At 45.6% G+C, this 14,954-nt stretch overlaps 1 protein-coding gene across 1 annotated transcript in view; it reads right to left on the reverse strand.

Moving 5' to 3' along the window:
• ABCA4 (ATP binding cassette subfamily A member 4) overlaps window positions 1–14,954 on the reverse strand; it is a 95,709-nt gene that overhangs the window by 49,597 nt on the left and 31,158 nt on the right. Inside the window, exons 11-14 of the mRNA XM_059727650.1 lie at window positions 14,468–14,689; window positions 12,499–12,703; window positions 6,538–6,636; window positions 2,146–2,358 (exon numbers count right to left, since the gene is read on the reverse strand). Coding sequence (XP_059583633.1) covers window positions 2,146–2,358; window positions 6,538–6,636; window positions 12,499–12,703; window positions 14,468–14,689 — 739 coding nt within the window. The remainder of the gene's footprint in view (window positions 1–2,145; window positions 2,359–6,537; window positions 6,637–12,498; window positions 12,704–14,467; window positions 14,690–14,954) is intronic.

A 14,954-nucleotide genomic window follows, 5' to 3' on the forward strand; every position in this document is an offset into this window, starting at 1 on the left:
TGCATGTGGAATTTATTGTATGGCTGTCTTAAACATACACATCTGAGATGGGAATGCAGGCTGTTTCCTTTATTGACGGCAAGGCCTCTGCTACTGTAGTTTCAGAACTTCTGGAATTAGGAGCTGATGAGCAATGCAAAGATAAAGAGGTGGTAGAAGATGATTGGCTTAGATGACCTTTGCCCCTTGCCTGGTTCATTCCTTTTGAAGCACTGTCCTGTTTCCAATCAGGGTGAATGCATATCGTCAATGTGTACGTGAGGATGGGTCCTGGTGACCTCAATTTTACCTCTAGCTTTTCAAAGGAGTCAAAGTGTGGGGCCCTGAGCTGTTTGCAGTGTGGAATTTGTTATGGAATCCCCAGCTTGCTGCCATGCAGAAAGCTCATCTGGCTCCCTACAAAAGAAGGCATTGGATCTTAAAAACCAAGCAGGTCATTCAGAACTTTGTAGGTGGTAGCTAATGTCAGCATCAGAAAAGGCCATGGACAGACACACACAATTCAGACAAATCCCCTTGGAACTAGCCTTCCCTTGCAGACACAGGTTATGCTGCTGAAAGGCAACGAACAGCAAACAAAACATTAATTCCTTTAAAATTATCTCCCTTACATGTTGCTATTAAAGTCAGGGCCACTGTCTAGACCTAGGAAATAAATGTGTGGAACTCCTGGGCTTTACTTAGGAAGGGTACAGACATGCTGTAGACTAGAAATAGTTACTGCCACTGAAAGAAACTCAACTGCAGAAACTTTAGTGGGCAGTTTTTCTCTTCAGCTAGCCAAAGCAAACCAAAAGGTGGGTGTCTGTGCATCAGAAGGGAGCAGTGATGTGGTAGCTGGATCATTCAGTGCATCTCCTGCAGACATAGCACCTCTGGGCTAGGGACAGACATTACACATAAACCAGTTTAAGTGATCAGAAACTGATTTAAACCTGTAACAGAACAGACGTTCAGTGCACATAAACCAGTTTGAAAACGGCTAAAACCATTTTGATGTAAACCTGGTTGAATATAGTATTCAGACTTAACTGATTTGGGTCAAACCGGTTTATGCAATGTGTGTTGCAGACCCCTTGCTGGTTTAGGATAAACCAGACTCCCCCAGCATCCCAGCATGCTCTCTGGGCTGGGTGGGGTTCTCTGCTCCACAGCAGGGCTGGCCCCTCCCCTCTGCTCCCCGACTGGAGCTCAGTAGAGACTGCAGGCATCTGCCTGGCTTCTCCCTGCTCCCCCCCTCCCCTCCCCACTCCCTGCAGGATTGCCCCTTCCCCTCTGCCTTACAGAGACACCTCTCAGCATTAGTTAGCAGACCACATGCTGGCTAGTCCCTGCTGTGGCAGATAGGATAAAATCAGAATCAACAGGTAGCTGGTAATGTCTCTGTTGTTTTCTTAATGGGGTGATAAACACTGTGTTATCAATTGCCTGCTGGGCTGTTCAGAAGTGGGGGGAACCCCTCCCTAATCAGAGCATGCTGCCTGGGCCTGGCCACGCCCCCCTCAGCTCAGCACTATGGAAGGGAGAGGAGGGCTGCTTTAGCGCCTGAGTCACTGCAGGCATGTGCCTGCATTTCTGGGATGTCTGTGGAGTTACAAACTGATTCATCCTAGCCAGGTTAGACTAACCTGCAAAGATTGAATCAATTCAGGCTCAGGCTTTTTGAATGTCTGTCCCTAGCCATGGAGCCTAATACAGAAATTAAAACCAGAAATTAAAACCTAGCCAGGTTAGACTAACCTGCAAAGATTGAATCAATTCAGGCTCAGGCTTTTTGAATGTCTGTCCCTAGCCATGGAGCCTAATACAGAAATTAAATCTGCTCTCCCTCCACACACTGCAATCTCAACTGGAAGTTGGCCATGATACCATCACCCCCTTCTTTCTGGGACAGCTCTGTCACAGTGGCAGGAGCTGGAAAAAAGCAAGCACTGAACTGGGTGCATTACTCATTCCTGACCCTTTGCAGGCCTCTCTATGCTTTCTTGAGGAAATTACGGCTCAGGTCTGCAACCCCAGCAGACTGATGTGCTTGGTTCACCCCACACATATATACATGCACACATGTGTATTTAAGGCTGGATTTTTATAAAGCACATGTGGGTTAAAATGACAGACAGTTACACAGTTCCCCTCTCTCCTTACTGGTTATATCCACTGTGTCCTGTGCCTCTGCTTTAGGCTTGTCCTGCTCATCAGGTTCTTTTTTCCTTTTATGTTTACATTTTTTATCTTCGCTGTCCTTATCCCCCTGGTTGTGACTCTTTTCTTCCTGCTTGATGTCTTTCTGTGTCATGATTTTGCTCTTTTCCTCTTCTTTGACCTTGTCTGCACCGTCTTCTTCTGGACTTTTCTCTGCTTTAAGTAAAAGCCAATTTAACAATTACCATCCTCTCTGGTCAGAGAAGGGAGACAGTAATAAATAACCACAGCACAAACCTAAGAGCACTAAGCTCTTAGAGATCTTTACTCATCATCAAAGCTCCTTACATACATTAGGAACCTAGCAATCACACTCCAACCAGTCCAATGAATGACCCATCTATTCTAATAGCTTGTCTTCAAAGTGGCCAGGACCAGACATTTCAGAGGAAAAACTGATAATTCTGCAATGACTGTACAGGGGTGGAAGTTTCTGGTGCTCTAGGCCTGTCTTATGCCTTGAAGTATGAGGCTTAACATGCTTTATAAATGCATATGTCAGCTATGTAGCTGCAGGTTATAATTCGTCACTAAATCTTTATGAACTCTCTCTGTTGGATCCTTACTTTACAGGCAGGGAATCCAATAGAAGGATTAAGTGATTTACCTGTGGCCAGATAGCAAGAGTTAGTGTACAGTTCCCACACAGAAGCTTTTGGCTCTCATTCCTGTGCTTAGACCATACCCTCTAGGAAGTAAAGCAGCTACATAAATTCATTTGGGGGTGAAGGCATGAACTTGAGAAAGAAGAGTAAGAGCAGTGAACCCTCTAAAGGGATTATTTTTTTTTTTACACAGAGGTGAAAACACAGGTTCACTGTAGCCTGTAACACTATTTATTTATGTATTTATTTTACTTTTCTATATAGTGAAGTGATCTGGAAAGTCAGAGGAACTTCACTATGGCCCCTCCACACATTATACCTATTATGCAGTTACCTTATTAATTGTGCAAATAAATATAGATTGGCTACATGTGCAAATTAACTACAGCACTTCAAAAAGGTTCAACCAGCTATAAAGTTATTGCTTGAAATTGTGTAATAACTTTATCACTGGTTTCTGTCCATCTTTAATTTGCATGTGTAGGCAGTCTGTGACTGGGAGACTACATCTGCTGCAATCTCCCAGCTGCTGGGGAGCACAACACGCCCCCGGGGCTGGGAGATCACAGCTGTGGGTGCCCCAGGCACACCAGAGCTAGGAGATCAGAGCAGCGTCCCACGGCTGCCAGGGTTGAGAGTCTTGCATTTGGTAAAACGGTCTGGTGTCCCAGCTGCACACCAGACAGAGCCGGGGCCAAAAGTCCCACACCTGATATAGGGCACAAGAGTCCTGTCAGTTGTGGGATACACAATCACAGCTCTGTATGGTTCCCAGGGCTGGAAGTCCTATCAGCAGAGAGGACTCCCAGCCCTGGAAGCCTGCTTCTTGCAGATGCTGGGAAAGCCCAGGGTTGGGCTCCCCCTACACTGGCAATAAAGCACAATGAGAGTTAACGTGCAATCCCACAGTCATGCCTCCTGCCATGAATTTTTGGGGGGGGAAATGTTTTTGTATACCAGATCAAACAAAAGCCTTATGTGGCCCTACTACTGGCAAGTATCCTCTACCCCAGATTTTTCAGCCTGGGACTTCAGATATTTCCAAATCCTTCAGCAGGCATTCTATGTGCAGGCCCAAGCCTGGAGGCTTGGGGTTTGGATGCCCCTGACTTATGCTTGCCCTCAGTTGTATGGCCGCACAAGCAAGCTAGAGAAGAGTCTCCCATTTCCATAAAGTTGGCGTGGAGCTGAGATCCTCCCATTGGAAGCTGGCCAGTGGGAAGCTGGTACGGCAGGAGGTGTGACTATGGATTGCGCAATAGATCACACCTTTACCTGAATATGTAGAGGGGCCTATGTCAGAGTCATCTGAACCCAACCCTGTTCGTATTAGAAGCCAATGGCAAGTTCTAATGGAGTTCAAAGGTGCAGAGCTGGAACTCCTGGCCAGTATTTTACAGTGAATTGTGCTGGCCTTTAAGCAACAGAATGGCTACAGAAATGCACTAGTAACAACTACCTTTAAAATGACTCAGGTTGATTTGGTATCTAAGGGTGTTTTTACACATTTGGGAGGGTGGAGGGCACTTTAATTAGAGTGGCTCTAATAAAAGTGCCTGCAGCATCTTGTGTATGTATCTCTGCACTTTGAAATGGCAGCAAGGGTGTTTTAAGTAAAGTTTGTTGAATGAGCTTTAGTTAAAGTACCCCTCCACCATTTTGAAGTTCAGGGATGCTGATACACAAGACACAGAGGCTGATGGAGCAAACTAATCAGCATGCTCCAGTGCTGTAATGACAGTGCCTTGGAGTAGCCTCCCCACACATCTACAGGCACCCTTAGTTTCATCCCCAGCTCTGTATTTGTACTTATATTTTGTGGCATTTTTTTACTCATCTTTCTTCCCAAGCACTTTAAACCGTTCTGCTAATGGAAGAAACCTCTCGCTGTTCTCCTCAAGCCAGATGTGTGACACTGGGAAGGGGTGGGGGGAGGAAAGGGCTCTATGAATAGGTCTATACTAGTGGTCTTCTCCACCCCCTACAGACAACCAAATGTTTTCTGGCAGAAACAGAGAACAGATACCATTAGTACAGTGCCACTAGTACACTGGTCCCATGATTCTGAATTCTCCTCAGTAAATCCAATGGGAAAGATGTGCATTCATCTCAGAGTACGCCAAAAGGTAATTCCTTTTCAAGGAGAGCAGTGCTACTGCCCCTCTTTTCCTGACTGTAACATGTGGGTCCGGTCTGCGGGGAAGACAGGAGAGGGACATTTCAGAAAGTTTGCAGAGGGCATTAGCCCTCTGCTGTTCTCAACGCATTTTCCTGTGCCAAGGCTGACTGGAAAACAGTCCATCAGAGCTGGAGAAAGTGAGAAGCAGAATGGGTATGCAAAAGTGGGCAAAGAACAGCTTCTTCCTGGCTCTGTTCTTCTGACTATCTTACTGTTGAGTAAAAGAGTTTCAAAACAACAATTTTTACAAGCAACACTTCCAGACATCTAACAACCAATGTAAATACAGTGGGAAGGGGGAAGGGGGAAGGAGGTAGTCGTGTTAGTCTGAAGACAGGCAAAAGGCAGGGTATAGATCAGGGGCAGGCAATTATTTCAGACGGAGGGCCACTTACTGAGTTTCAGCAAGCCATCGAGGGCCATGTGACAGGCAGCTAGGGGCAGATACATATTAATTTTCTAAATTTTTTAGGGGGCCCGTGGGCCAGATAGAATGGCCTGGCCGCATTTTGCCCACCCCGGTATAGATGAACCTTATAGACTAACAGTGATGTATAAGCTTTTGTGAGCAACAGACATAAGGTCTATAAGGTGCATCTCAATCCTATCTTCTACAATGGGAAGGATTCTGTTCTTAACAGGATGGCTGTTAATTAGAGGTGATGGGTGTTAATTAGAGGTGCTTAGATAGGTGCTTTCAAAACAAGATATATATCCTTGTGTGTATAAACACAGAGGGCCTGATTCTGATCTCACACATCTTGGGGTAAACTAAGAGTAACTCCCTCATACCTAACAGAATTACCTTTACGTTAAAATGTGAAAGAATCAGGTTGCAAGAGGAAAGGGGGAGGGGGAGAGAAAAAGGGGAGGGCTAATCTCATTGTAATTAAGAGGGGTATCAGCCTCATCATGACTCAGTTCACCAATAAGCTGTGTTGAGTAACAACAGCCTCTTGAATATCTCCAGATGTGTCAGAGATGTGGATGTGATGTTTTGAACTAACTCATGTGCCTTGAAAGCCCTCAGATAGAAGGCTGACTCACTCCCTAATAACAGCTGGCCACGTAGGCTAGGTGCAGACATTCAAAAGCCTGACGTGGAATACATCTAACTTATGTGGTTTTCTGCAAGCGGCGTAATTTAGACTGGCAGCAAACAGAACACAATTCACCCATGGGGGGTGGGGGTGGAGCACAAAATAGACCAGGTTCTGCCATTTTTAAACCAGTCTATGTGTGCTGAACTTCTATTCTGTTATGGGTATAGATTGGATTTGTGAGCTGAATTTCTTTTCAGTTATGGGTATAGACTGGTTTCCGATCGCTTATACTGGTAAAAGTGTAATGTCGGTACCTGGCCTTACAGTTGAAAGCCACTTGCTAAGATTCCCACTGTATGTCTGTGTCTAATCTTCTCAGTGGCTCTCATAATGAATGTACAATTCATTTGCCTCTAAATGGATCAGTGGTTTTAAAGTGGTATGTGCCTCTAAATGGATCAGTGGTTTTAAAGTTATTTCCAAATACCAGAGTTTTCAAATAACTCACCATCAGCAGCTGCTGTTTTCTTAGCTTTTGGGAATCCAGACCCAAACCAATAAGACTCCTGCAAAGGGAAATACCAAGGTCGGGGTATTCCATAGTCTCCTAAAACACAAAAAGTAGGGAGGGCATAAAGCATGTCCACATTCTTCTGTGGGCTGGAACTCATGTGTACAAATCTCAAATTGTAATGATCAGAACTTGGGAGTTTCATTAGCAATCATATTGCGGCATATTAAAAAGGCTAACAAAGCACAACCACCCACCAAGCTTCCAGGAGAATGCTCCAGAATTCAAGTATTTTCAACTATTATGAGGGTGGGGAGAGGGTGAGGAGAAGAGGAATAAATACATCATGTGTGATCTGAGTTGACTTGAAGGTTTCTAAAGTAAAATGCATTTTAATTAAGGAATTAGGCTACCCCCTGCCTGAAGACAGTTTGAATTGTTAATGCTCAGGCAGTAGCTGCCAAAAGCATCCTAATTCCTGAAGGTGGGCTCCCAATGATTTCATTTTGAAGCCCCATTCAAAATTCCAGAGGCTTCGCGGGTGAAAAGCTCATTGGTTCCAAAGGTCACGCTAGGGCACCAAGCATTACAGACATCAAGCAATTAAAGAAAGAGGAGGCTCAGGCCAATATTCAACACAGCTTTCCAGGAAAAACAAGCATGCAAACAAATAAGCAGGCCTTTTCTTTCGACAGAACTGGGTTTAGTGGTTCCAGATTGAGCTCTGTTCTGAAATGGGAAGATGTTGCTCAGTAACTTTAACAAAAGTTTCTGGGCCAGAGGTGAAAATCAACATGCCATCATTGATGTTATACTGATTTACCCTAGCTAGGAATTTCAGCTTCTGGGTTTAAGATCTCCTGCTTTGTGAAACTAGATGCATTTGGTCTTTTGCTGTGTATTCAAAATAAGCACAGAGGATGTGCAATGTGCACGGCTGTGCAGTCTGTAGTCATGTCCACAGTCCCTGTTGACTATGCTGCCTGCTCATTTCTCCTTGCTAAAAAGATCTTCCAGATTAAGTGACTGATTGCACTCACATAAGATCACTCAAACCCTCCTTTTTTTCTTTTTGCTTTCATTTCCATGGCCAAATCAGATTCGAATTAAGTTCCAAATTTGACTGAACAAGGCTCAATCATTCAAATCTGTGTGGTGCCACCACCAGCAAGTACCCTATTTCCCAGACTCTTCAGTCTGGGGCTTCAGACTGGGCTACTCCCAAACCCATGGCAGGTATCCTATGTGCAAGCCCCAAGCCCAGAGGCCTTCTGCACTCAGCAGCAGCCTTGCGCTTGTTATAAGCAGGGATCCTGGTTTTCTCTGATTAAAAATTGCAAGTTCTCTGATTAAAAACCCCAAATCCGTGATAAAAATTAAAGGCCCCCCACAGCCCCCCTCCCCAGCATTGCTGGTGCCCCACACTCCCCCTCCACATCCTCCTCAGCTCTCCTGATGCCCCTCACTCCCTCACAACAGCCCCCCAGACCCACAGGCAGAGACACACAGGCACAGATGCACACACAGACACTGACACCCACCCCAGCAGGTAAGTGTGTGTGGGGGGAAGGGGTGGGGGAGGGTAGATCAAGAAGTGGGGGAGTGTGCCCCTGTGCCCACTTCCACACATGCACTTGCCAGCCTGATGCGGGGTTCGCACACAGAGGCAGCCACCGCAACTCTGCCATTGCACCCTGTGCTACCATCCCATGGCTACCACATAGCTTTGTGGGCAAGTGGCACACGGTGCAGCAGTGGCAGTGCAGTGGTGGCCACTGTGGGCAGGCCACATATGTGCTGCCCGGTCCGGGGGGGTGCAAGGGGGGCTTGCATACAGCAGTCACCACTGCGTCGCTGCTTATGCCCCATGACTGGCTGCACAGCTCCACAGTGGTGCGGGGTGGTGGTGGCTGCGTGCCAGCTGGGGGGGGGCTTTGTAGGCAAGCGATGCAGGATGCTGTGTGGTGGTGCCTGCCATGTGCAGGTCGCACATATTCCACCCAGCTGGCTGGCCACGGGAGGAGAAAGGGGAGCGGGGGGCTCACATGCGGCCGGCTGCACAGCTCCATGACCATGGCTGTACAGTGCTGGCAAGGGATGGTGGCTGTGGGGGGTGGGGGAGGCTCACATGCAGCAGCTGCTGCCACTTACCTGTGGAGCCGTGCCAGCAATGACAGCTGCTGCGTGCAAAACCTCCCCACGCTGCTGCTGCCACCGTGGAGTCATGCCTGTGGAGCTGTGTGGCTGGCCACAGGGTGGCAGTGTGGTGGCAGCCATGGCCACCACACGGTGCAGGATGGTGGTGGGGGTGGCTGTGTGCTGCCTGGCCACCACTACACTGCTGCTGCCTTGTGGCGAGCCGCACAGCTCCACAGGCATGGCTCTGCAGTGGCAGCAGCAGCAGCGCAGGGAGGTTTTGCACACAGCAGCTGTCACCACTGGCACAGCTCCACAGGTAAGTGGCAGTGGCCATTGTGTGAGCCCCCCTGCCCCCCACAGCCACCATCCCTCGCCGCCGCTGCAGAGCTGTGGCCATGGAGCTGTGCATCTAGCTGCATGTGAGCACCCACCTTGCCCCTCCCCCTCCCCTTCGCCTGGGCATTCATCTGGGCAGCATGTGTGGCCCGCACATGGTGGGCACCACCCCACACTGCACCCCGCATTGCTTGCCTGCAAAGCCCCCCGCAGAGGGGTACCCCTGCCCTCACCCCCAGGCCTGCTCTTGGCTGCGGTGTGCCGCCTGGGGCCGGCAGCACCCCCCACTCCCTCAGCCCCCCGCCTCCTTCCTCAGCCCTGCCCCTCAATCCCCAACCCCACTTACCTCTAGGATCCAGGGGTGAGGGACAAGTCTGAGCCTGAGCCTAAGCCCAGCCTTGGCTGACACAGAGGCTCAAGCCCCGCTCTTCCCCCTCTCCCCCCCACTCTGGGTAGGGCTGGGGGTTTCCCTCTCTTTTTGCAATCAGCTCCTGCAGGCTGGAGCCATGCCAGCCTAAGAGCTCTTTGCAAAAGCGGAGAATCTGCAGATTTCTCTGCTAAAAAGGGAAATCCGTGTTTTCTCTGATAAAAACAGGGAATCCGTGGTTTTCTCCATTTTTCCATGGGAAACAGAAAACCTGGATCCCTGGTTATGAGTGAGGTTAAACCTCTCTGAAGGTGGCAGGTAGAAGAGGCCCCTTTCAATCAGGTTAAGTGCAGAAAGCTGTTGAACTTCTCTGCAGAAGAGACAGCTGGAGCAACAGGCCCATCGCCATCCCTGTGCTTCTGGCCTAGTCTACCCCATAAACCTTTGCCAGCAGAACTCCGAGCGCATGCACGCTCAAAACCACTCTGTGGTGGCCGAACCCTACACTTTATCAGCTTGCTAAAGCTCTCCCATGTCTTCAGCTGGCTACTGTGGTCCATTCAGAGCTGGTGCCTTGTGAGACCACACTTTGTGTTCTGGCAGCACAGCTGTTGTAGTGAAGCCATGTGGAACCACTAAAAACACATAGGTGTTCACATGTCTGGAACTTCTGCAGTGGTGGCTGCCACCTGTCACCAAATCTTCCCACCACTGAACAGGTAATGCAGGCATAGCTGCAGGTTTCATGGCAAAGCTTGGGAAGAAGCTGAACCACATGGCCCAAACTCAGTTGTGAGGGCCTTGACTGGTGGACCTGTGTGTATCTGTGTGAAGAGAGAGAATAAGGGGGAAATGCTGCAGAAACAGACAGAGAAGAAGGAAAAAAATAAACCTAGGAGATTGTCAAACCAAGCACTGTTTTTTCTCAAGAGGCCTTAAGTAAAAACAGAGAACATAAAGCTTTATGGGAACGGAGATGGCTGAGAAGAGGATTGAAATTACAGGCAAAGATACTATCTCCTGTTTGATTCCTCCTGTGCTTGGGGAAACGGGATTTCATACATTCTTTTTAAATAAACAGGGTTGCACTAAGCACTTATCTACATTGAGACACTCAGGAAAGTTAATCCAAATTACATTTGAAAGTGAATTACTGGTGGCTAAATTGCATTGAATTCCTGTGTGAATATTTTATTTAGAGGTAAACATCTTTTAATTTGGTTTAGCTTAATTTATTTTGAAAGTTAATTAATAAAATTGAATTAAAATCATCTTTTGATCCTGAGTAAGTCTCCACACAAGGGTTTAATGTGGTTTAACTGAGGCCATGGGCATGTGAACAAGTTTTAGGGAGGTAAAGGAGGGCAGGGTTTTACCGTGCGTCATTTGCTCTGACGTAATTACCCATGTGAACACCCATACCCTGAGGAAAATGGAAGCTCATCTGCAACATTTTAGTCCACTTTCATTGAGTACCTCAAACCACTTTTTGATTCCTGTGACCATATCCTAAATTACTCCTTTAGTGAATCTGGAGAAATTTCTTGATTGTCCCTGTAATACAAAAGCCCCACAGCATCTGATCCATCATCCAATGTTATCTTTCTAAAAGATATCAAATTCTGGCTAAGCACTTTGGTAAAGAAGTGGTATCATGCTGATTGCTATTTGCTAAGTGGTAAGCAGCAGAGCTACAGTTCATACTTTGAGCAGGAAATCAATGCAAAGGAGACCCCATCAGTTTGACTATAGCATAAAGCTTTAATGTTATATTTTAACCATGGTTAAGATGAGGCTCAAGGACTTATTTAAGTTAGAAGAAAATTCTACCTGTGCTTCACTTCATACTCTGTACGCCTATTGCTGGAGAACAGCTTCACACCCTAGGCATCTTTGGCACAAGGGACAGCATTGCCTCTGTGTGTGTGTGTGTGTGTGTGTGTGTGTGTGTGTGTGTGTGTGTGTGTGTGTGTGTGTGTGTGTGTGTGTGTGACACTGGGGAACACTGCCCCCATTTCCCCCTTAGTCACGCACTGCCGGTTGCTGTTCATAATATCATGCCCCGAGTTCCCTTTAAGAACATGGGAGAAATGGACGTAACTCTTTCTTTAAAGCAAGGGAATGTTTCTACCCATCTAGTAAGTAAGAACAACTGCTGTTTGTCTCACATTCCAGAGGAACTGGAACAACATTATAAGGAGCAGCTGGCATCAACAGGCCACAGCACAATAGTGAATTAGGTCCTTTGTTTTTGTATTTCAGACTTCAAAGTGCAGTGGCAGTTTTACGTATTGTTACTAGGACTGGTCAGATTTTTTTTTCAAAGGACAAATGATTTTGCTGAAAAATACCCTTCTTTGAAAATGCGTGTCAGGCAAAAAAATTGGTGTTTGAGCATTTCCTTTTTGAGCAAAAGCCCCAACAGTTTTTATTTGCCTGTTCCTTTGCCCTTATTCACTGACAAGCTGAGAAAACGATGCAAAAGCCAAATTCAAAGAATCAATGATACCAAATCAAATTCTATCCACAGTCCATCTAGTTTGGTGCCCTGTCTAATAGTGGATAGTACCAACTATTTTACAGTAGAGCGTAAGAAACCTGACAGAAGAGGGACAATGCCCTCAATGTCAGACTTGTAGTAGAGGTGATAGCTTTTATTACATCAACTAGATTTTTGCAAAAAAAGGTCTTTATTTGCAAGCTTTCAAGCACAGGCATCCTTCTTCAGGCATAGGGGAATATATTATAAAAGTTTTCCTAGGTAGAAACGAAAGTTCATATTTCATAGGAGAGTTCAAGGTGTGGTAAAATCTCTACCTAGGAGAACTTTTATAGTCTTTTCTCCTATGCCTGAAGAAGGGTGCCTGTGCCTGAAAGCTTGCAAATAAAGATATTTTTTACAAAAATCTAGTTGGCCTAATAAAAGATATCACCTCTGCCAGAAGTTCTGATTCCTTTTGCCTCTAGACCAATACGGCTACAACCTGGATACCTGACTCAATGTAGGACAACACCCATGAAAGTCCCATTCTAATTCCAAATACTTAAAGACTGATTTATGGAAACATAATTTTGAACTATCACCACCACCTTATATAAGTTGAAGACTGACATACCTGGAAAAACATTATCGAGGTACCAGGCAAATATTCCATATAGAAAAGCATCAAAAAGCATCATCCTTATGGACCAGTCAAAACTGTACTGGTCTCCTTCCAAAGGACTAGTTTTAATGTTGTCCCACTGCAGCCCAAGACCTTGCTCTTCATAGCGTGATAAGTACTCTGTACCAAACCCAAAAGCCACTTGAGAAAGCAAACTCTGAAATAAACATAAAATAACATGAACCATGAGGTGGGGAAACTAGCTTCCACAAAAATAGATATTTATTCATTGGTAACACAGATAAATGATCTAAGTAAAAAAAGAAAGACACATTTTTATTTTAAACACAAATTAAGGAACTGTAGACTAGAAAATCATGTGTTCGGTGGAGGACCTTAAGTCATCTTTTAATCCCAAGAATGGCAACTCTGCAGGAGTTAGCTGCAGTATGATAAGGCTGAATTTGCACTAGGCCACTTCAATGGAGCAGTGAGGGAAGAATATATATTTTTATATCTCCATGATTAGAATAATGAAGACAGCTTAGGTGGTTTGGGCTCATGCAAAGGATGTCTTCTCTGCAGGTCAAGAATGAAGTGTGTTTACAGTTTGTATGGCAGGGCCAATGTCTGTAGCAGGAACATTTGCAGGAGGCTCAGGTTAAGCAAAGACATAACTCTCTTGCTTACCCTTAGGGTTTCTTGTTAATTATTTGGTTCTTCATGTTAACAAACCAGCAAAGTCTTCAGTCATTTTCTCCCATGTTGCATTGTGATAACTCACCTAGAAGGGACATTGTGGTGCACTAGGTGGGGCCAGGGAACCCACAACAAAAAATGGAGGCACCTAAATGACAAATCCCATGAAGTCCCATGAGGGCAGTGCTGAGTAAACATTTTAGGTTTTCTGTCATCATTTTGCAGTTCTTGGGGTTTTGGGGGTTTTAAATTTTTTTCTCAAAACACTTTGACCCCATCTCCAGCCAGCTCTACTTCATAGTCTGTGAGCTCCAGACAAGCAACGTTACCCCAACCACAATACAACCAAGACAGCTCAGATGTCTCTAAATCTCTTCATTGTGCCTTCATGCTGTTTTTACTCCAGCATAACTTTACTGATTCCGGTAATATCCCTCCTCTCTTACATTGGGGTGAAAGGAAAACTGTTCCCCCCCGTTTCTCCCACTAATTTTGCAGTTCAACCATTGAACCAAAAATGAATTATTCACACCACTCTAGTTAGGGAAGCAAAAACACAATGCAGATGAGATCACAGCTATATTCTACAAATTTAAAAGTGTCTGCATTTGGGGTTCTGAGTCCAACTCATATCTAGTTTAAAGGAAGACTTAGGTTGATGTGAACTCCAAGTTATATTTCATTACAGTATGTGCACAGTATACACACATGCACAGTTTTTAAAGATTTGCCAATGGGAGCAGCCTTCAGAGGGTTTAAAAGGCAATTCAAAATTATGTTCAAATAGGCCCCTCTCACCTGTATCTTAAAATATATCTTGAATACCTAACGCTGAAATAATTTTGAAGTGATAATGTCCTTCATCGTTTTCTAGATGGGTCCACTTTGAGGAACGCATACTGCAGAACCGTGATGTAAGGATGCTGCAGGGAAGTGTCTAACTCTGAAGAAAAGACTATTTTGAAAGTCACAGGAACATATCTAGTTATTTGAGTCTGCTAATGGCTCTTTACTTCTCAGCCGAAGATACTTAATATTAGTGTTCCTCTAAGGCAGGAGTAACCCCAATGAAGTCAGACATGCTTCCAAGTGCAGTCTGCCTGGATAGGCAGAGACCTCAAAAGATCCTCCTCTTTACCAGACCTACAGGACTACTCAGTTACTCGCACTTTGACAGAAGCGATAGAGAGGCATGGACATAAGAAGCATTAGAAGACAGAGGAACCTTAGAGGGAAACAGGAGGTGGTAGCATTTCGGAGAGGGAAGTAAAAGGGACCTTACTGCCAGAATCTTCAGATGAACAGTCAAACGATCCTGCCAGTTGAAGCAGACGATGTGGGGCAGGTAGAGGGTGAAGTAGATGACTCCACTGCAGGCAGCTGCCAGATTGGCTTTGGAGAAGAAGGTGCTGAGCAAGAAACACTGCATGATGGTGGCTGCGCTGAATGTCAGCAGAAACAGAAAAAGGATGAGGGGATCAGTATAATGAAGAACGTGGCCATGCTGTAAACAAAGGGAAACAAAGAGGAATTTAAATCAGTGGTTCTCAACCTTTTTAGACTCCCCTCAGAAAATGCCAGCTCTTAGTTTTCACTTGTTTTTTGATTACAGAAAAATCCTAGAGTAATTCTTCTATTGCAGAGAGCTCAGAAAGACCACAGCAGGTCAGAATGTTTTTAATGCTATGATGGATTCCTATTTGCAATCTCTGGACTTATCTTGTGAATCACATTTACACACCTAACAGTGTTAACATTCATGGTAACTG

This window comes from Alligator mississippiensis, chromosome 5 (assembly GCF_030867095.1).
Source record: "Alligator mississippiensis isolate rAllMis1 chromosome 5, rAllMis1, whole genome shotgun sequence".
In the NCBI taxonomy this organism is placed as follows: Eukaryota; Metazoa; Chordata; order Crocodylia; family Alligatoridae; genus Alligator; species Alligator mississippiensis.